Source organism: Clytia hemisphaerica, unplaced genomic scaffold, assembly GCF_902728285.1.
Source record: "Clytia hemisphaerica strain Z4C2 unplaced genomic scaffold, Clytia hemisphaerica genome assembly, whole genome shotgun sequence".
Lineage (NCBI taxonomy): Eukaryota > Metazoa > Cnidaria > Hydrozoa > Leptothecata > Clytiidae > Clytia > Clytia hemisphaerica.
In genome coordinates this window covers 688,862-710,577 of record NW_027104472.1, presented here as the reverse complement: position 1 = coordinate 710,577, position 21,716 = coordinate 688,862, and the positions used below count along the sequence as shown (strand labels likewise).

At 34.8% G+C, this 21,716-nt stretch overlaps 1 protein-coding gene across 1 annotated transcript in view; it reads left to right on the top strand.

Annotated features, from left to right (window-relative positions):
- The window catches only part of LOC136821314 (protein unc-13 homolog D-like), a 65,538-nt gene that overhangs the window by 3,221 nt on the left and 40,601 nt on the right, over positions 1–21,716 (top strand). Inside the window, exons 3-17 of the mRNA XM_067077547.1 lie at positions 10,942–11,110; positions 11,891–11,975; positions 12,227–12,312; positions 12,880–12,907; positions 13,413–13,451; positions 13,962–14,142; positions 15,391–15,435; positions 15,785–15,862; positions 17,607–17,694; positions 18,016–18,120; positions 19,060–19,107; positions 19,963–20,076; positions 20,437–20,537; positions 20,869–21,114; positions 21,591–21,678. Coding sequence (XP_066933648.1) covers positions 10,942–11,110; positions 11,891–11,975; positions 12,227–12,312; positions 12,880–12,907; positions 13,413–13,451; positions 13,962–14,142; positions 15,391–15,435; positions 15,785–15,862; positions 17,607–17,694; positions 18,016–18,120; positions 19,060–19,107; positions 19,963–20,076; positions 20,437–20,537; positions 20,869–21,114; positions 21,591–21,678 — 1,501 coding nt within the window. The remainder of the gene's footprint in view (positions 1–10,941; positions 11,111–11,890; positions 11,976–12,226; positions 12,313–12,879; positions 12,908–13,412; positions 13,452–13,961; positions 14,143–15,390; positions 15,436–15,784; positions 15,863–17,606; positions 17,695–18,015; positions 18,121–19,059; positions 19,108–19,962; positions 20,077–20,436; positions 20,538–20,868; positions 21,115–21,590; positions 21,679–21,716) is intronic.

The window sequence follows — 21,716 nt, the reverse complement described above, 5'->3', positions numbered from 1 at the left end:
AAAAAAAAATGTGCAATCTATATATGAATGAAGATTAGAAAGGCAAAGACACAAGAATTCTGACAAGAATGATCTCCACAGTGAGATATAAAAAAAAAGTATTTTTTTTTTGAATTATCAACTTGTTACAAACTATTCGACTAGCCTAGAAATCTAAGCTAGTTTGATTCAATCACCAGGATAAATCTGATGGTAAGTTGTGACTGAATAACAGTATTCCAAGGCAAACTTAAAATCCGTAAATATAAAGAATCTTTAAAGCAACGAAAACGCTATATTGCCAAAAGCCGTGCGCCCTAGCCTGGTGAATACGGGCTTAGTTAACTAGGCTTCCATTCGACGTGAACTGTAGTCGCAAGATCTTGCTTTTTTGTTCACTTTCAGGGCATTTTATACCTTTCCTCGATTCGGGTTATTTCGTAACGTAGCGTCGTTAGGACCCGGACGGAAGTATTTTATCTTTAACTGCCTGGTTATTTAACTGTCATTAGTGTCCTTGCGGATACAAAGTAAGCCCCTAAATGGGTTCGTTATGGAGGTGATTTAAATAGATAATGTTTTTTATCATCCTAGATGCTACTTAATGTCTCAAAATTTCCTTCATCACGATATATAATGGGCTGTTCCATTGAAAAACCATACAGGGGGGTGGACGAACCTTTTCAAGTCAAAAAAACAATTATTGAAATATGTCGATACTCCCCTGGACAATGGAGAAATTTGCAAAAGTACCCTTGGAAAGATTCTTTTCATACCTTAAAGTGAGGTTGGACGAACAGAAATCAGTCTTTTACCACGTGGAAATCTTAGAATAGCTTTTAAGCCCCTTGGAAAAATGAAAAACGACCCCCTGGAAATTTTTCTCGGATTATCCTCTGGAAATGTTCGTCCACCCCCTGTATGGATATAAAATGGAATGACCCAATTGACAGTATGATAATAAGTGTGACTGTATGAACAGAGTGAATTAATTTGGTTTTGTATGAGACTCGCGGAAGTTAGAGAGAGCCTTTAGAAAATAATAATTTACTGATATCTTAAAAACCAGCAAAACCAGACAATTTAATGAAATATAAGCAGCAAAATCCGAATATAAACATCTTTCTGATTTTTTAGTAAAAATTCAAGAAAGAAAACAAGATGTTGTGGTAAACAGAATATTTCGATGTTTCAATCACATCATTATCAACTGAATGTTATAAAATGTTACCAATCTTATGATGTTGAGAAATTCTGATGTCATTACAAAGTCATTGATTAGAAAAGTCATAAGAAATAATATTATCAACTGTGAATTTAAAGATAAAAGGAAGCAATTATCAAGAGAATAATTGTTCAATTATCTCAATATTTACTAAAAAATCAGAAAGATGTTTATATTCGGACTTTGCTGCTTATTATATTTTGATATCTTCTTGGTCAGAATTCGATCATCTTCTGTCTAGAATAATATTATGTACAGTGTGTGACGAAGAAGTTGAGGAACTTCTTCCTACGGAACTCCATTAGTGTTAGTTTTTCATTTTCGTCGTCAATTTTTCAAATTCGTCGTTAAATAGTTAAAGGAGAATCTAAATGGCACTAATGGGGGCCTAATGGGCTTCCGTACCTTCCAATAATAATATTAACAAAAAGGAGCTATTGGACAAAGTCAAATCCAATATGCAAAAATATTGGGTGTGTGAAGCTTCGCCGAGACAGATCATTGTTTTGTATGAGATGTTTTATTAACAGTGAACTATTTGAAATTTTGAAATTTTTTCGATATTTCCACTCGTTCTTCTCTAGCAGTTGGAAAACTTTAATACACCTCTGTCTCACAGTTCCGGTGGGGCTTTTTTCCTCAGTGGGGTTAAAGATTCATATTGAAATCCCAATGGGGATAGAAATTCTATCGTTCCAAAGTTAAAATATCCAGTGCGGATGATTTTAGAATGCAATTTTGAAGCATTGAATTTCGAGTGGGGATGAAATCAAATTCATTTCCCCGAATGGGGCTGAAATTCCAGGGTATTTCTCCACCGGGGACGAAATATTTGCCAAATTTTCCAGTGGGGCTGGGGTCCCAGCGGGTCTGTGACACAAGGGTGTTTTAATAGAAAAGAGTTGTTTAAGTGGAAGAATACGATTCTCTTTCTGTAAAATTTCTACAAAACAGCAATGCATTTCAGCTGTTACGACCTAAGTTAAAGTAAACAGAATAAAATTCTGGTTTTCAAATCCAAGATTTTTCGAAAATCTAAACAACATCAGTTTTGGTAAGGTATAAAGACAGGAGGAAAATTTTTATGGTTTTTAGCATAAATTCTGATCCTTTTATCATTTACGAATATAAAACAATTTCCAAGATATTGCTACTAACTCTCCGCAAAATAGACTGGTTTGGGCTCAGTACATTTGAATCTGTGACTGTGTGATGTTTTAGTGGAGAAGATGGGTAAAAGAATCCGTCGACGAACTGTCGTACGACGCAAAGAAAAACCTGTCGAAATAAATGACGAACATTTTCAACAAAAGACCAGTGACATCAGGTGAACTTGTACTTTCCATTCTTTCATTTTAACACAGTGCTTTTATTGTTTCCCAATAATAAAGTTTTACACGTATTTAAACGATTCTTGTTACCTTAAGTTTTGTGAAAACCTCACATCGTGGGATGAGCTGGAGTTTTTACAAGATACTTCACTAATTGGTCATTTGAAGTGATAGAGATGATGCGTTCTTTAGAAAAAGTAACAAAATTGTTTTATTACTGGTTAATGACCAATCAAATCAAATAAAAGCTTGTAAGAACTCCAGCTTGTCCCCACGTCGTTCATTCCTCAACTTAAGCTAGAATCTGAGATTGTCTGTATGACTGTCTTTAAATTTGTAAAAAAAACTTTTCGTCCATAATAGTGTTTCCTCAGAAAGAATTTCGATGTATATTGTACTTTTGTGTCTATTGCTTTTTGCATTGATATCGTCCATACACCCCTGTCTCAGTGCCCCGGTGGCATGATTTCAGTACATGGTTTCAGTACATGATTTTTTCCTACGTCACTGCAGTAATCAAATTTTTATTGCACTCATTTGTAATATCCTAAATGGCTTGGGAATTCAAGAACTGTTTTTTATTGTCGCTGTCTTTATTCAATTTATATCTCAATTCACAAATGAGTGCAGTAAAAATTTGATTACTGCAGTGACGTAGGAAAAAATCATGTACTGAAACCATGTACTGAAATCATGCCACCGGGGCACTGAGACAGGGGTGTGTCCATAATGTAAGAAATAAACGTCAAAAGTTTTTAAAGGCTTAAAGTATTCTTTACTGCTTAAGTTTTTAAGCCTAAAGATGTTCTATTCTCAGCATTTTGTGAGTATTTTAGTGTAATTTTCTATGAAATTAAATGTTTTCTGATCTTCTTTGTTCTTACAAAAGTGGTTATTTTGCAAAATGCAAAGTTCTTCATTTTTAATTTGCCATAATTGTCTTTATGTGCATGTTTTAAGTGTATTTTTAAGCAATCTAGAGCTCAAATTTTCAACCCCCCCCTCGGGCCAAACCATGGTTGGCCCTCGCGGTGTCACTAAACTTCAGCCCCCCCCAATATGAAAATGCTTCCTACGGCACTGTTATATATAGAAAAAAAGCGCGTACTGTAGTTTACTAGCTGATGCGTATTATGTAAAACCATGCTTTACACAGGATATCTCATTTACTCTTGTTTCGATTAGTTTTTAGGTTAGTTATAAATGCCTTTGTATCTGAGAACGACATCCATATTGTAGAAAATAGCTTAGAAAACGCTGTATAAACTGGATCATTAGATTGAATGATTTTCAAGCCTCGAAGTCGCCACAATAAATACAACCAAAACCGAAGCCGGCCAAAAGTCACCCTGTTCTCAATTATCTTCCCCACGCCCTGTTCTTAATATCTTCCTGTAATTTCATCAATTTCATAATATTTTGCGAGTTATCTTGTTCTTACAAAGAGTTTAACTGGTGTTTTCTTATCAGATTTTGCGGACGCAATTGAAACTAAAACTCGATATACTAGCTGAAGTGCTAAATTGAAAAAAAAAAAATTGAGACAGTGTTCAGTTCGGTTTTGTCGGAACGAATGGAATATTATTAGCTGATAATTCTAAAAAATTTTTGTCTATAATTTGATAATATTTTGCAAATAGATCCTTTTCAGGAGAAAGTTTTTCAAATAAAGGGAGATAATTTATATAAAAATCTTTGCAAATCTTTAAAAAAGTTTGGATATCACATCTCTGCATGACAACTATATCTTCCATTATATCGTGAAGAAAAATTTTTCCTTTTATTTTGATTTTCATGTACAGTATATAGAGTTAATTTTCTTTTCGCTCGAATTTCTACGTTTTTCGCTTAATTATCGTCTGAAACTTACTACAAACAAAAATCTAGATCATTTTTAAGATAAATTGGTGTCGATGTTTTGTTAAGTTAAAATGGAAGCACTTGTATTCTCTACTGTAAATTTTTCTAGATTTTCTTCTACACGTTTTTTTTTATAAGGAACCTTAACTTTGCTCTGAGCCTGGAGTTCCTTATTTTTACAGAGAATTTCAGCCTCAAAGTTCCTTATCGAGTTCCTTATTTACATAGCTGCTAAGTTTGGATTCGCAAAAATTGGATTCCTTAAATAACTTGTTTTCTTATTCTCAGCCTGAGCAGTTCCTTAACAATTCCTTATTTTTTGGACCATTTTCAGCCTCGAGTTCCTTATAAACGTGTTCCTTATAAAAAAAAACGCGTACTACACATTGCACAGTTCAATCTTCTTTAAACTGTGTTTTTGAACATTCTTCTATAAACCTTGAAAAATTTGGATTGATTAAGATTGTTTCTTTTGAAATTTTAGCAAAAAATTCCAGTTTCGATTATTTATTGAGGTACTACCCTCAATCTAATTCTACTTTTTAAAATCCCTGACTTTTCAATTCATAGACAAAATACAAGTAGTTCATAAACGTCGAAAACTTTTTTAATAATTTAACAGTCCCATACCTCTTTTCATTGAAAAATTGAATCGATTGTTTTAGGATTTGTTTTTTTTTACCTAATTTTTGTATTCTATACTGTTTGAATAATTTAATCAATGAGAGGAAAGAGTACAACTAACTCTGAAATTCTTCAATTTCACTAACTGTAACATCCAAAGTTTCATGGTTTTTATTAACATAAAAGCAAAACTATGACCATGTATTCGAATTAGAGAGAAGAAGAAAATGTTTAAGAAATTCCGCCGGAAGACTGGGACTGGTATACGGTCTAAGGATGAAACGTCAATCGTTTTAAATGAAGAACTTTTCAAACGAAAAACCAGCGAAATAAGGTAAATTATGGATTCCAGCTAGCATGCAACGTTTTTTCAACCTTCATCTAATGTTCACAACGTCTTTATAACGTTAGATGAACGTTGAAACAACGTTTCGTGCCTGCCAGTAGGGATTATTCCAGCACTCATTCAATCTATTTTTATTCGAACAATTTCATAAGAACAACGAGCCAGCTTTAAAAACGCTGACAAACTATATAAGAACAATTTTAAGAAGAAAAGCTTGAATTTGAAACAAATAAAGGTCATAGTAGCAAAAAAAGATTATAAAGCCTTAAACATGATTTGTAAGAACAATTTTAAACTTCCAAGTACCCAAAAAAGAACAGTCAAGCCTCAATAAAAATTACTGGTTCCCTTAAAAAACAATGTACAGCGTTGTTCCCTCAAGACTTTTTGAACGAAAGATGGACGACGTTTCAATATTTGTTACCTTTTGGTATACACTTTTCATAAGAACTATCAGATTTTTTTACCTTATTTTTTTGGCATTTTGAGTCTCAAATTGTTCTTATCCTTGTTCTTATTCTCAACTTCAGTTGAGCTACAATCTGACAATGTCTGTGTGTGTGTGTGTGTGTGTGTGTCTGTCTGTCTGTCTGTCTGTCTGTCACAAAAACTTTAGGGCAGCCTGGAGACTTCAAAAATGCTTGGATTTGGCTGAAATTTGGCACACTTGTTCCTTGGGTAAATATATGGGGGCGTTTTTTTCATTTTTTGAAAATTTTGATTTTTGGGGCCTGGGGACGAGTTTTTCGTCAAAACGAGGCTAAAACTTTGGGGCAGCCAGGAGACTTCAAAAACGGTCGGATTTGGCTGAAATTTGGCACACTTGTTCCTTGGGTGAATATCTGGGGGCGCTTTTTTAATTTTTTGAAAATTTAGATTTTTGGGGCCTGGGGACGAGTTTTTCGCCAAAACGAGGCCAAAACTTTGGGGCAGCCTGGAGACTTCAACATTGTTCGATTTGGATGAAATTTTGCACACTTGTTCCTTGGGTGAACATCTGGGGTTTTTTTTGTTTCGTTTTTCAAAAATTTTGATTTTTGGGGCCTGGGACGAGTTTTTCTCCAAAACGAGGCTAAAACTTTGAAGCAGCCTAGAGACTTCAAAAATTGTTCGATTTGGCTGAAATTTTGCACACTTGTTCCTTGGATGATTATCTGAGGACGTATTTCTTTTACTTTTCAAAAATTTTGATTTTTGGGGCCTGGGGACGAGTTTTCGCCAAAACGAGGCTAAAATTTTTGGGCAGCCTGGAGACTTCAAAAATTGTTCGATTTGGCTGAAATTTTGTACACTTGTTCCTTGGGTGAATATCTGGGGGTCTACAATTGGGCCTATGAATAGTTTGAAGGCACTGAAGTTGAGGCCAGTGCGTTGCGCACGTTCGGCTATTTATATAGGCCGGGAGAATTTAGGGTTGACCCAAAATTTTCGTCCACATGGAATTTTTTGATTGAAATGTGTTCATTAGGTCCTTAGGAGTGAAAAACCGTTGAGTGCCACTTTTCTCACCTTGGACATTTTCCATAATGGTGGAATTTCAAAATGGCGGATTTTGAATATCTTTGAAACTTTGATATCTTAGAACATAGGCATATTATATACAGTTAGAAAGTATTTTTCATATATAGGGTAAAATTGAGGTATATCAGGCTTTATACCCAATTTCTATTACTTTTACCCTAAATTGCTTCGATTTGAGTCATTCCAGGCTCAACATTGTTGTTATTTTTGGCAATTTTAAGCCTCATTGTTCATATAAAATTGTTCTTATAAGAGAAAAAGAGTGTACTGCGAAACTGAGAGACACCGTTGTACTTAAAATTTTATTCAAAAGTTTCGACTGTATACTGACTATGTAACAGTCCTTATCAGTCTAAAATCTACTCTACTTTATATTTGTTTTTCCCCTTGGTGTTTTTTAAGGAAATTCCCCCATCGGGATTTGATTATTTTCCACCTGCAGATATTTACAAGATTTTAATTACATCTTCATATGTTTTTCAGAAAAATATTTAAATTTTAAACTACCTATTCTCATTTGTTTTGTTTTTTCATGTTCATTTTCTTCTTCTTCTTCTTCAGATTTTTGTCTTCTTAATTTATTTTTGTTGAAGTTGAAAATATACCTTTGTTTACTCACCTGTTTGCTAAGACATGAATGAAACTAAGCAAAACCGATTTTTTTTCAAAATTCATAATTTGATAAGCGCTAAGCTGGTTTTACTAATAGCTAGAAAGTTGTAGGTACTTGTACTGTAGTAATCAGTAAAATTCAAGCTAGTTGTGAGAAAGATGAAGTTTTCTACGTTTTTGGGTTGTTGCTTGGAAAGACGCTTTTTTTTATTTTGAAGGTTTTACCAGGCAAATCACGGACAAAAGGTTGTAGACTTTTCAAAAATACATGAAAATTTCAAAATAATCTCTGAAAACCCATTTTTACCAGAGCCAATGTTTTTTTTATTGGATTTGGAGAGTATGGGTGACAAGTCCAGAAGCCAAATCCAGTCAACATTGAAGGAAGTGAATTTTTGCAAAGTCTTCAGGCCTTTTTTTTGGCCCTGGTGGGGGTACAGGGGGCGAAGCCCCTGTTAGCTGGCGAATTTTCTAGAATTTTTAGATAAAAAGACCCTATTTTGAACTATTTTCCAACAACAGATTGAAACAATTTAAATAGTTTTAATCAATGAATAATTTTATCAAAACAAAAAAAACAACAATAAAAGAATTATTTTTGAAAAATTATTGGGGGGGGGGCAACTGCCCCTGCTAAAATTTAAGCCTATAGTCGCTCTGAATTTTTTCTTAGGATTGAGCAAGATTAATTTTTGAGATTTTTTTTACCAGAAAATTGTTGTCATAAAAACAATTGCTTGTAGTGCACTTGAATGAAAGATCTATTTCCAGCATATTTTTTGGTTTCCTTGCCAAGTATTGCCAAGTTTGAAGTGTCATTTACACTACTGATATACATAAAACCACTCTTTAGAATAAGAGTGTTGTTTATTATGTTCTATGAAGGTATCAAAATTGCTCTTCAACGTGTCTACACGCTTTTTTTTATATAAGAATAGTGTAAATCTATTTTTAACTTTTTTGGGAAAATCATCCTAAAGTATTCTTACAGCATTCTTAGGTTAGGATCCTAATTCAGACTAGATTTAATATTTAGTACATTCTACCTACGCCTTGGGGCTAATTGACAATTTATAATTGAAAATGCTCTAAAAATGGCATTCTTAGCCTGAGTAGAAAATTCCATGATGGTGATATTCTTAACATTTTTCTTATTTTTTTGGCCATTTTTATCATGGACATTCTTATAAAGTGTATTCTTATAAAATAGAGCGTGTACAAGATAACCTGATTTTCAAAAAGGGGCTGTTGTCTAGAAAGATCGTTTCAGATTAATACTAGAAGTCAAATATCTCTGCTCATACTATAGATGAGATTTTTCGTTCGATCAAGTTGATTAGTTTTATCAAATTTTCTCACGTTTTTTTAGAAGAACATTTTGAAATCATTGATGTCCTTATTTTTTGAGTTTTATACCTAAAGATATTCTTAATATATTCATATTTTCACAATTTTAAATAGAATTTTTGTCCATCTTTTCCTAAGAAATCGGGTGTTTTAGAGTCTGCAAAATGTTGTTAACTTATATTCTTAACAATATGACCATCAAAGCCTTATGTTCTTATATAGGTAGCTCTTAAAGAAAAAAACGTGTATCAGTGTCCTCAAAGGTCCTGTTCTGTACGCTTTTTGCAGGCCCTTTTCTTCGTTGATATTATTATCGTGTTAGAATTTTAGAAGCTCGTAAAGATTAGCTAAGTTTTCAACTTATGTAAACAGATTCTTATGTTTTAACTAGCTTCTAAGATATATTTGAATCGAAGAGCAGTTTGGTTGGTAAAGTAGAGACTTTTTATAGTAAATTTTAGTTTTTGACATGGGCTTTTGATATGTGATTTTTTTACAAGATTTTACTGTATCACTCTATTTTAGATGACAGGGCTTCCTTTGGTGTAGCTTTTCGTCTCAAATTCAAACGTTCCTCCTAAATGTCATGTCTACAAGTAGATTTGAAGGTTAAAAACAAGCTTTATTGAATGTAGTTAATTATAATTGTTTAAAGTGAACTACCCAATGTACTCCACAAAGCTTTGGGTTCGATTTTATTCTGGTCTTACGATGATGTCTGTGTATTTTAGATACACTCTTTTTTATAAAAATGCCGAAAAATAAGACCAATTTAAGAATAATGCTAAGCCTATAATGACCGATCTTTAGGCAAAGCGAGGGTCAAAGTATTGACAATAGGACGCAAAGGCTAAAATACCTCAATATTAGTCTAAAATAAGAACAGATAAAAACATTTTGAGGCTCAAATGCCAAAAATAAGAAAAGCCGAGCCTCAATAGAAAATTAGGGTTCTCAGGGTTTATGATTGCAATGTCAGCAAAACTTAGTAGATTTGCACGGTTCTTTTTATAAGAACATCCAAAAACTTTGAAGCTACGGATGTTTTTCACTTTTGAGGCTATTTTTGTCTATGAAGCCTTAAAATGTTCTTAACTTATTCTTATTATTTTGGCCATCAAAACCTCATGTTCTTATTTAGTTTGTTCCTATAAAAAAAGGTGTATCGCAATGAAACGGAATCTCAATGCACCTAACAAACTTTTTACTTATGAAGAATGTTTCACGCCAAATATAATACGGTAAGGATAACCGTCATAAAATAAATCTAACCCTCAAATTTCATACGTAAGTCTCCCAAACTACCAGGGTATGAATGTTGAAGATTTTATGACTATTCATGATATGCACCATTGCAATGTCTTCTATGGACCCAACAGTTGATTGGTTGAAAGTGACGTATTGATTGATTTTACGTCCCTTACAACCAATCAGCTATTGGGTCCATGATTTAATGTCAGAAGTCATTGCAATGGGGCATATCATGAAAACAATTAACAGAAAAAAGTTACATAGAAAAATTATATGGTGCGGTTTTTTAATCACCCTGTAGTATTGGACTAATGAGAGTTCTTTTTATACCCCGCCTGAACATGAAGCTCTAAAAGATGTAAAATGGTGTGGAAACTCGAACTTTGGGAGATAGATATATTGGCTCGGTTTGTGTCGTCTCCCTTTTTCAAAGTATTTCGTTGTATTCTCTTCCCTTGTTTACTTCAGAAATTGGAGTTTTTTCGACCTCAACTATCTGCTCGTTTACCGGTGGTTTATAAGACAGGAAATCTAACCCATATTACCGCTACTGTTTTACTTTTCAGAGCTCAGCGTCTTAAGGTCAATTGTTGGAGAGAGTCGTTAACTCAGAAACTATTGAAGGATAAATTCATCGGCACGTTTTCTCAAGAAATAGTCTCTCTAATTCAATATTCAAGAAATCAAGAATTTCACTTCGAGTTACATAGATTGCTGTAAACGACTTTCAAACTGAGACTACTAAAGTTTTAGTTCGGATTACAGAAAAATTCTAAATGACAGAGGTTCGATTTAGAGGGAGAGTTGACTGTAAACCTTTTTTTGTTTCTTTCCCTTTTTTTCAGAGCTCAGCGACTGGACGGTGCATTTTTCGAAGGTTTCGTTGAACTCCAAGAAAAGCAGAAAGATGAGTTAGAGGAAGCAGCTAAAGGAACTCTCAAACGCGAAGCGCTCTCGTCAAATAAATATCAAAATGACTCCAGATCGATCATCAAACCGCGATCCAAGAAACAGGTATTCCAATCATTTATTTTCGTAGCAATGAGGGTAGAGTATTCGGCTACGGTGCACAAGGTTATGTGTTCAATCTCCGGCCATGTCATACCAAAGATTACCAAAAGGGTACTTGATGCTTCTCTGCTTGATGCTCAGCAACATAAGAGACGGAGTAAGGTTAAGTGGAGAAATTCAGGGAAGGACTGGCACCCCCTGCCTTCAGGTAGACAGCTAGAGAAAATAAGGGAGCCTTCAAGTCGCCCTCAAATGTGATCGCAAATTTACTTACTTCTAAACGAAATATGAAAACTTAAAAAAGTCGAACTCCATAAAGGCATTATTATGATCTCCTGAATCTCATTGTATTAAGTATTACGGACACTCTATGCTTAAATCATTAAGGTTGTTATTGTGGAGTGATGTTCGAATATTTTGAGTTAACGTAATGAGACCTGGAAATGTTTGTTACATCAATATCCCTGGGTGCTATGTTTGCTGGTTGACAGGTGGAACCACCTGACTTGGAAAATTGGAAATGTTCGGGTCAAAAATCGAGGGAAAAAGCCCAAAATTTGAGAATTTTAAGACCTTTATTGGGACATTTTCCAGGAATTTCCTCTTTTTAGAGACAAAAATCATGATTTTTTCTGTTTTCTTTTTGTAGGTAGACTGAAATTAGCTTTTATGATTTTTACGAGGCTTAGCGAGACTTTGAAGGTCAAAAGATGGCACCTTTGAAGGCGGCACATACCCTCCCCTTTCATTAATTTATATCATTTTGTCTTTTCTCCTTTTCAGTCGCTGGACTTGTACAAAGAAATTATGTACACCATCATGCATCGACTGGGAGCAAGAAAACAGGGTGGTGATAATTTAACTGATGGTAAGGAGAATTTAGATTTTTGTAGTAAAATACATACTATTGTCGAATGAAGTTAATGTGTTTTATTTCAATACTAATAGTTTCACGCCGTGGAGACGATCATCAGTTGAAAATAAAATTAAAAAAAACTAGAGTTCGTTTTAAATGAGACTAGTACTTTCTAACAAAATACTAAGAAAGATTTTTAGTTCAGAACCTCGAGAGTTATGGAAATCGAGATTTTCTTAAGGTTGCAACCCTTATAATTTCAGGCGAGATTTACTCATACGCGCGAGAAGTGTTGGATATATCTGCTGAAGAACATAAACAAGTTTACGATGAAGTGAAGGCGGTCAAGGTTTGTTTTGTTTTACTTTACAATACGTGCTGCTCCACATCGTATTAAAACTAGTATAGTCTTCAGGTGGCTTGCCGATAGAGAAAAGACGTCTATCCGATGGGCTTTCCCATGTTTAGGAGGTGTGACGTAAAGGGTGACCACAGAGAATAAAAAATTCAGAGGGGTCTGGTTTTCGAGTATAACAATTAAAATGGTTAGTAAAATAAGGTGGAAAATCCAGGGTGGTCAGTAAAACGAGGTCGAAAATCCACCACTGTCTTATGTGCCAGACATTGTTAAAAAGTTCCTTTTGTTAAAGATCCTTAGGCAGATGTAGAACGATAAGCTCGGTATACATTCACTCACCATCTGAATAAGGCTATCACTGTGTCTGTCTCACTAACATTCTGCCGATTGGTATTATGAAGGTTTCGATCACAGACTTTCACCGCAATGAACTGTGTTCGAATCCCAAGCACTTCCAGGCAGGGTGTTAGAGAAATATGGCGATAGACTTCACTCATGGGACTCATTATATCCTTAGGCACTTAACATAAATAACGTAAAATTTAAATTTGTTTCCAGGCTCCTGAATGTTTCCTCAATGTGAAAGGTATTTAAAAATTATGCTTTTTATTTTTTTATTTTTTGCATTGAACGATTTAACTTTTGGAGCCGAACACATCCATCTTAAGATCTGGTTTTTCTCGTGACCCAGACCGTCATCTGGGGATGGTGAGTGTTGAGAGGTGACCTCGCTATGTGCCCGACTTGCATGAGACTCGAACCTACAACCTTCCGGTCAGGAGGCGAGCGCGGTCTCGATATGTGTGTGACCGGTTTGCTTGAGACTCAAACCTACAACCTTCCGGTCAGGAGGCGAGCGCGGTCTCGCTATGTGTGTGGCCGGCTTGCATGGGCCTCGAACCTACAACCTTCCGGTCAGGAGGTGAACGCGCTACCGCTCAACCACATCACCCGTTTCTGTTGCTATTTTTGTAATCAGTTGTCAAACCAATAAGGCAGAAATTCAATTTATATAATTATCTGATTTCGACTTGAACCCTTACAGTAAATCCGTAAAGTATCTTAAAATGAGAATCATTTTTAATTTACAGTGTTTCGAGCGGAAGACGTTGAAGCTAAAGACGCAAATGGTAAGAAATATTTCAGAGTGGTATTGAACCACTTCCGCAGCGTGGACATTCTCAAGTTATTTAACCATCTTTAGTTTTCCACAAAATGCCGCTTTTCTTTCCTTAAATTTCTTATAAAAATCCTGGCAGTTAGTAAAATATTTTCCGAGACGACAATAATAGACAGTAAATGCCCCTATAAAAAGAACGTCCGTCTTTGATTTTGTTACTCTAAAACAAAAATTAAATTTGTCTTAAACTATGTCATAGTCTATATCATCACGATAGTTTTGTGCTATTCTCCTTCATTTTTTGTATTTTTCCTTACTGTATGCTTTCTATCATCAAAGATGGAGAAGGCGATAAAGTTAGGTACAGGAACAGCCCCCTAGTTTTGAACCGCCCCTAAAAGCCTAGTATGAATAGGGTTAAACGAAAATGAAATTCGTCTTAAACTATAGTCTACTAATGAAATTCTATTGTAATTGACAACACGGTTCTTACTCACCGTTTTTGTTTGTATTTCTCCAGGTTTCAGTGATCCATACTGTATGCTTTGTATCATCAAAGATGGAGAAGGTGATAAAGTCAGTGATAACGGAAACAAAATCAAGAAGCAAGTCCTCCGACATTTACGGGAAGAAAATGACGTTAAGATGACCAAAATACAAATGAAAACACTGAACCCTGAATGGAACCAACCTTTCAAATTGTAAGTTTAACAATCTCATTCTCAACATTGATCCTAGCATGGACATATAAACGACTGGACATCCAACTCCTTTGTCTTTTTGTAGAAAGGGCTGCTACCTTCGTTGCCGCCTCGTTAAAAGCATAAAATGAAACAATAGATTTTGATGATAAACCACTTGCTAACAACGTCAAAACTCCGATAAAAGTCTCTGTTGTTCTACTCTTCTCAAGTCTTTTATCTATATCATAACAAAGATAAACAGAGGTAAAATCATCGTCAGCTTGTCAAAACTCGACTAATATTTCTAAATTTTACCTTAAAAATGTCTAATAGTTTTAGAGAGTGTCACACTCTAATTTTGATATTCTTATGACACAGGCTCTCAACTTTGGCAAGCTATTTTTTTCAAGTCACAAAAAAAATATTGGAGTGACAAAAGGGATTCAAAAGTATGCACGCAGTTGAAATTCTGCATTGCAAAATTGTGAAAAAATTCGAAAATAATGTTTTTGTGCATTAGGAGTAATGTTCAAGCTCTATCAATCTTTTTACCTAAATAATTCAAAGAAATAAAATTATGACGGAATATTGTCGGATTTTTCATACCAATTTTGAAATACAGGCGGCAACGAAGCTCGCTTCAAAGAGACAATAAAAGATAGATGCCCGGTCGTTTATATGTTCATGATCCTAGATATTCTAAATTTTATTTATGGTTCTGATGAATGCCACATATATACTGGAAGCGAGATTCCATTTTTAATTCATTCGTTCGGGAATAGACCTTTTTCTTATCACTTTGTCATGTTGAATAATTAAAAAACTCAAATGTCACGAGAAAAATAGTACACGCTTTTACTTATTATGCAGTATCAGTAGGGATTGGTTTATATAGCCGGAGTTTTCAATTATTCATATAACATCGAATTAGGAAAATGTTTATGGTAATTTATGACATTGACGAAAATTTGTGACTATTACATGAAGCTTTTGCCATCACCGAAATAATTCATTTTAAAATTTTGAAGCACCAGTCATAGTTAAAAAATCCTTGATTTTTATAGAAAGATATATAGAGCAATATTCGTGGATAACCCAGTAATCTAGGACTTTTAAACAGTCTTTAGGTTGTTTTTTATGGGGTCCACGGCTAGCCGTCTTGTTCATATCGATAATTTAAACGGAACGAAACTTGGAGGGAGCGGGTACTGAACTGGGAACCCCATTCGCTCCATAAAATTTAAAAATTCAATTTCTTTGTACTAGTAACGTTAATGACCTTCACAATCAAGTGCTTCGCATTGACATGTGGTAAGTAATTTAGCTTAATTTAACTTAAAACTTAGGCTCCGGCGAGCTGTTTGAGGTAAGGGGTCCAAAATTTTGGGAAAAGATATTCGGCCACCGTGGTTGGGCAATGAAGAAAATTTTTTGCACTGTCTACTTAATTGGATAAAATCAGGTTTTTAGGACCCTGCATGTTACTCTCACTATTTTGCATACTAAAAACGTTTCTATTCAATCATGGATGTCAGAAAGTGAAAAATATTAAGAATTGTCTTCCGTCCAAACGATGGGTGCCATTTTTGGTCTTACCGGGTGCATGAACATTGAATTTTTAAAAGCAAACCCGTTCCAACGATTTACATTTATTTTGAAGGGACAAAGATGACAATTCAGTTATTTTGGATGAAGAAAATAAAATCACATCCATCAAAGGTTTCAAAGGAGCTGGAAGGTAAAAAATGTTACCTCTTTTTTTGGAAAGTTTGTATAGGCCGTCCATTTAGTAATCAGGACCAATAATCTATTCTGATTGGTCAAAAATCTTGAAGATTTTTTTTATCTGACGAACTAAGCCGTTGTTAGAACGCATTCCTGTTCTGATTACAAATGGTCTTTTTCGTCCGTCAAATGACTTCAATTGAAATCTTTCTCAAATGGATATTACTGGTCCACAATAACAAATTCTCTGAAGTCTCGTTAATTAAACATAATTTCTTTCGAAAACGGAAGTTAAATATGACAGTTTGGACTATTACCCTTGTCCTGTTTCTAAAAAGACCTTAAATTTCAGCACACCATCGATTTGTCAAACTTTACTCTGACTACAACTGCATTTTGACGTAGACACATACCCACTGAATTTGACTATAACTGTGACTTCTTTGACTCGCACTTGTTATTCGACTTTACTGTCTAATTGTCGTATTGTGTCGTAATGTGTTGTCGACATTGAGTTTAAAGCTCGATGGGGCTAGAGAGGAATCTTCAACCTTTCTCAAGCAAGAAAAAGTGTAGCCGTAAGATTTGCGCCGCTTTTAGAATGACAGATTGAATTTAGCGCTCTCTTTGTTTTCAAGCAGCATATTTTTCGGAATCTTGTGATTGGTTTCCTTTCAATCTAGCGTTTGCGTAAAAACCTTGTGAGTCATGCGTTTTTGATTAGAAATAAATTAAGTGGCTTCATTTCCCATCCAAGAGCTTCAACTCTAGCGCCTTCGGGGCTTAAGACTCGATGTATTGTAGTGTTGTAATTCAGTCATCATCATTAAGAGATGATGCGTGTTTAGAATATTTATTTGTTCTTTCTCTTTACGTGTGTACTTTGCAGAATGGTGCATAAATGGTATAAAACATCCAAGAGGTATGTTCTGTATTCTATGCACGTTATTGTTTTATTCTGCGTGATTGCTGTTGTGCTCAGTAATGACTTTTGACTTTTTGAACACGACATAACGTAAATATTTATGATTATTTTATCCCTACCGATTCTATCGGCCTTTTGAAGTCTTTTGAGAATCAGATTAAAAAAACACGAGCACCGAATAAATTCTCCGACAGTACGATACCGTCGTTATGTGTAAGATTCCACATCCGAGACTAAGATTCTACCGACATTTTTCTAGAGAAAATGACCAGGACTTTGGGTAGTTGAAAAATGAGCTTCGGAAAGTTGGGTAGCTTCTGAACTCAAAACAACATTTCCCGTACCTTTTAGAAAAAACCATTTCCAATCTCATACCGGCTATCCCAGGAAAATAGAGAAAATTTTCTGGAACTGTCAGAGGAATCTTAGTCCAGAAAGTAGAATCTTGCCCCCAAAACGACGGTATTGTACTGTTGAAGTTTTTGTACTTTAATTCCCAAAAGAGTTCAAAGAGACGGGAGATGACTGGCGCCCACGTTATGTTGTATGGGATATACTGTTACAGTTGACGCTCTCTAATTCGACTTTCTACTACTCGATACGCTCTATTATTCGATGATAATGTTGAAACTTACCGTCAACAAGAAACTATCATAGATGCCGCTCTAAAATTCGCTTATTTTAGGAAAATCCAATTCTCCTTTAAAATCGAATTAAAGAGCTGAATGACTTTTCGCATCACTGGACTGGTGCAATGAAATTACAGTATTCTCAATGTAAAACCTTTTGGCTTCAAATTAAAGAATTTGAAAATATTTTGTTTAATTTACAGAATGCTGAAAGAGATTTATCAATCGGCTGCCGGTGGATCGAAAAATACTCTTGACGATTTTCTTGGTCTTGTTGAAGTCCCTCTGAAGGTAACGAAAGCTTCAAGGAAAAAATCTTTGTGTCTTCTTCGTTTAATTGCGTGTAGGGAGTTCTGGGTAGTTTCTTTCTAGAACGAAGTTATTTAATTCCGATTTTGTTTTTTGCTTTTAAAAACTTTTGTTCTTCATTTTTCATCTTCATTTTTTAAGGTTTTTAAGATTCTAATAATAATAATGGCATTTAAAAATATTTTTGGAACGAGTGAAAAATTGCAATCTAATCTGCTTTTGTTGGTTTCACATTTTGGCCAGTTTTTTTCTCGAATCCACTACTTCACTTATAAATAGAAAATATTTCATTTCATGTTTTAGAATATACCAGAGAACGGTGTTGACGCATGGTTCAAAATTGAAAGTCGAAACAATAAAAAGACGGTTAAAGGTCGTTTACGTTTGAAAATATCTTTATCCACAAAGGTAACATTGAAAACAACACAGTTTAGTTCGAATTTAATTTAAGATCGCTTAATTACTAATCCATCTAAAAACTTTTGATTCATTTTGTAATCTAAGCTCTGGTTAAGATGGCTCCTTTTTCGCCCTGCCTATTCTAATTGTGAATTTGGGGCTGTTTATGCACCTGGCGGTTGGTTGGATTTTCGAACGTTACGTCGCAATTTTCGACGAATCAAATGGCTAAAAATAGATCACGTGACGTTCGAAAATCTATCCCACCTCTCATTAAAACTTTAATATTTGGATGAGTCACAGACAAGAAACAACAAAAAAATTATTTATTGATAAATTTTCTCTCTACTCTATGTTAGAGCATCTTCAGATCTATTCCACCTCACCTAACCAGGCCAGCCCGCCTCCATATGGACAGCCCCTTAAAATAGGCAAAAAGTTGGTTGTCTAAAGTCAATGTATATTGCCTTTTTTTGACGTCAATGAAATGACTTTTTTAAGCAAAGATTTTGATTTCCAACTTTCTTCCCAGTTTTTGCCTACTCTCACATTTATTTTTGCCTACTCTCACAATTAGAACAGACAAGGCTTTTAGTCGGTCGTCTAAACTAGAGCTAATCCAGACCTGCTTATTTGTTCACTGTTCTTTGGTGATCCAAAAGATATTTTTCTACCGTCCTATATAGTCATACCTTGAAACTGAAAGTTTTTTTTACTAATTAACTTACAAAAGTTAAGTTTTAATTACTCAACTAACAATAGTTGACACTAGCAATACACCACATTACATAATACTCTCAATGAATATAAAAATATTACGATATTGGATCTGAAACACAAGTTTTACATTTACATTATAATTTTTTTGATTTTACACAAAGCACAAACACACATACTTTACACCATTTTACATGACATATAACATTGCACTGACAATTTCTTCTTTAGTTTGACTCAGGTGAAGTTAGTTTATTACCAGACAAGACGAATGACAAGGTATCTCATCAACAACATTTTCTAACAACATCACACTACTAATCTTAATTCGTGTCTTCCTTTTCAATTTTAGACCAGCCCCTACCTCCTGTATTATGAGCCGCCCTCTCTTTATCATTCTCACTTAACTAGCCACATCTAAAATCACGAAATGATTTAATAGGAAATGCGATAATAAAGATTAAGGTCTCTTTCTGTTTCCCTTGTTTTACATAGTTCAGAGAGTCGACAAGCTTGTTAACCATTTACCTGAAACATCTGGAAGTCTTTAGTGGTTTAGTATGAACGTTAATTGTCATATCAGCGAAATAGGAACTACGAAGCCTCGAAAGTGAATCAAGTTTTTGGAGCGATGAACAAGTGGTCAAAGGAATCAGTGTTGCAAGCTAGGGGTCCTCTTTAGTTAATGGATTTACGAAACGGCAGAATCCCGTGAAAACAACAGAAAATTATCTAAAAGTCCTAGAAGATTACTGGGCTATCCACGTAAAATATCAACTGTATTGTGCAAGCTTGCTGGACCTGTAGATTTAGAATTTGATCACTTCTTCATATTGGGGATGTCTAATTAAGTCAAATAATTATATACCGTAAGTTGGTCTAATATCGACATCCCTTGTCTAATTCCGACACCCTTCTTTAGAGATAAGAGTAATATGAAAGCTTGAATCACTAATTGAAAAAGAATTATTCCTCTCTGACCACTAAGCAAAGAACAACAGTTTCAACCTTTCTATCAATTTTAGCTGATAAAAAGGGTGTCGAAATTAGAGGAGGGATATCGACATTAGACCAAGTTACGTTAAGCCAGTGGCATCTAGCTTTCCATGAATATTCTCCTTCTCTCTCTCTCAGGAACCAGACAGACCAACATCCAATTTATCAGAAGCTTCAGCAAACGAAGTCTACAAAGAACTACTGAATTGTTGTGCCAGATATGACTGTCAACAAACTATCGATTCTATGCAGGTTTGGTCCTTTCTTACTCTGTACCAAAGTGCATTTACGTAAAGCGTAGCGTAGTCTATTCTTCGAACCGAGAACCTTCGCCTAGTTTAAATCCACTAAAAAATCAAACTTTGTCAACTAAAACCTGTCAATATCTAGTAGCAGCAGTGACGATTAGCTTATTTTATTAGCCTCTTCCTTGAAAAATTGGGCGTCTATAAAGCCTTAAAATGTAAAATTCTTGATATCTTGATCATTTAAGCCGTATGTTTTTAGTTTGTTAAGAACGTGCAGGTCAATACTCTTTGAATTGATTCACATTTAACAATGACCATAATACCTCTTCCTCAGAAGCTTATCCCCAAATCCTTTTTTGTATAGAACGACAGTGAATGGCAATGTATACTCTCTGATCACGCAGAAGCCATCTTACTACAATACACTATGCAACACGAAATACGTCCACTGGAAGTTGCTGTTATGTATGTCTCTTATCGATAACTTCATCTTCATTTGATATTAGATTCTCTCTGTGAAAGGGTCTGAAAATAAAGAGAGAAGTAATTCAAGGTAGAGTCGATGACACTGAAAGAGAGTTATTGTTTCCTTCATATGGTAGCATGTATTGTTCGTTCGTTCGTTTGTTCGTTTGTTAACTCATTCATTCATTCGCTCACTTACTCATCCATTCACTCACTCACTCATTTATTCACTCATCCACTCATTCAGTCGTTAATTTCATTCGTTATCTCATTCATTCACTCATTTATTTGCTTACTCGCTCATTCATTCATTCATTCATTCTCTGTTTAGAAAATGGGGTATCTTCAGCAAACTGATACAAGAAATTAACATCCCCATGGATGTTTTATCAACCCAAATGGAGGATTTCAAAAAGCATTCGGCAAACGATAAACTCGATACCGACTATGAACTCGAACAACATTTGGAATCGATGAAAATATTCTCCGATTACATGATTCGGTTGATTGGCAAATATCGATACACCTATTCGAACGTTGAGCAAAGGAATGTAACAGAGCTAGGAAAATTACTAATGTGAGTGTCCATTTATCTTTTATTAGTGTTAGTACCGTAAGTTGGTCTAGTGCCGACTAGTGCTGGTCTAGTGCCCTCTTCTAATTTCGACACCCTTCTTTAGAGAAAGGAATGTCGAAATCGCTGATGGAAACTATTTTTGTCTGCCTAGCAAGCAGAGTAGAAAAGATATTTTGTCTATCAGTGATCCCGACTTTCCTATCATTCCTATCTGTAAAGAAGGGTGTCGATATTAGAAGAGGGATGTCGATATTAGACCAACTCACGGTAGGGTGGTGCCTTGAGAAACTTAATACTCCCTCTTACTAGCGAACGTATCATAGTAAACAATAGTCGAACGAACGTGAACAAAATTCTGTAACTTTCCCAGTTGAGAAAAAAATCATCAAAAATTATTTGAAACCAAGTTCAGCAGATATAGATTCTACCCAAATGGTTTTTATCCATTGGTTAGTTTGTTTCTTATTTCCTTTCAGATGCTTGTTAATGATTCACCGAGTACCTGTTTTCACGCAAAAATACCCCGATCTTATTCTTCACAAAGAAATTGAAAAAGTCTTAGAGGTAAGCAAATCTGCATATATTTCATAAATAAATGAACA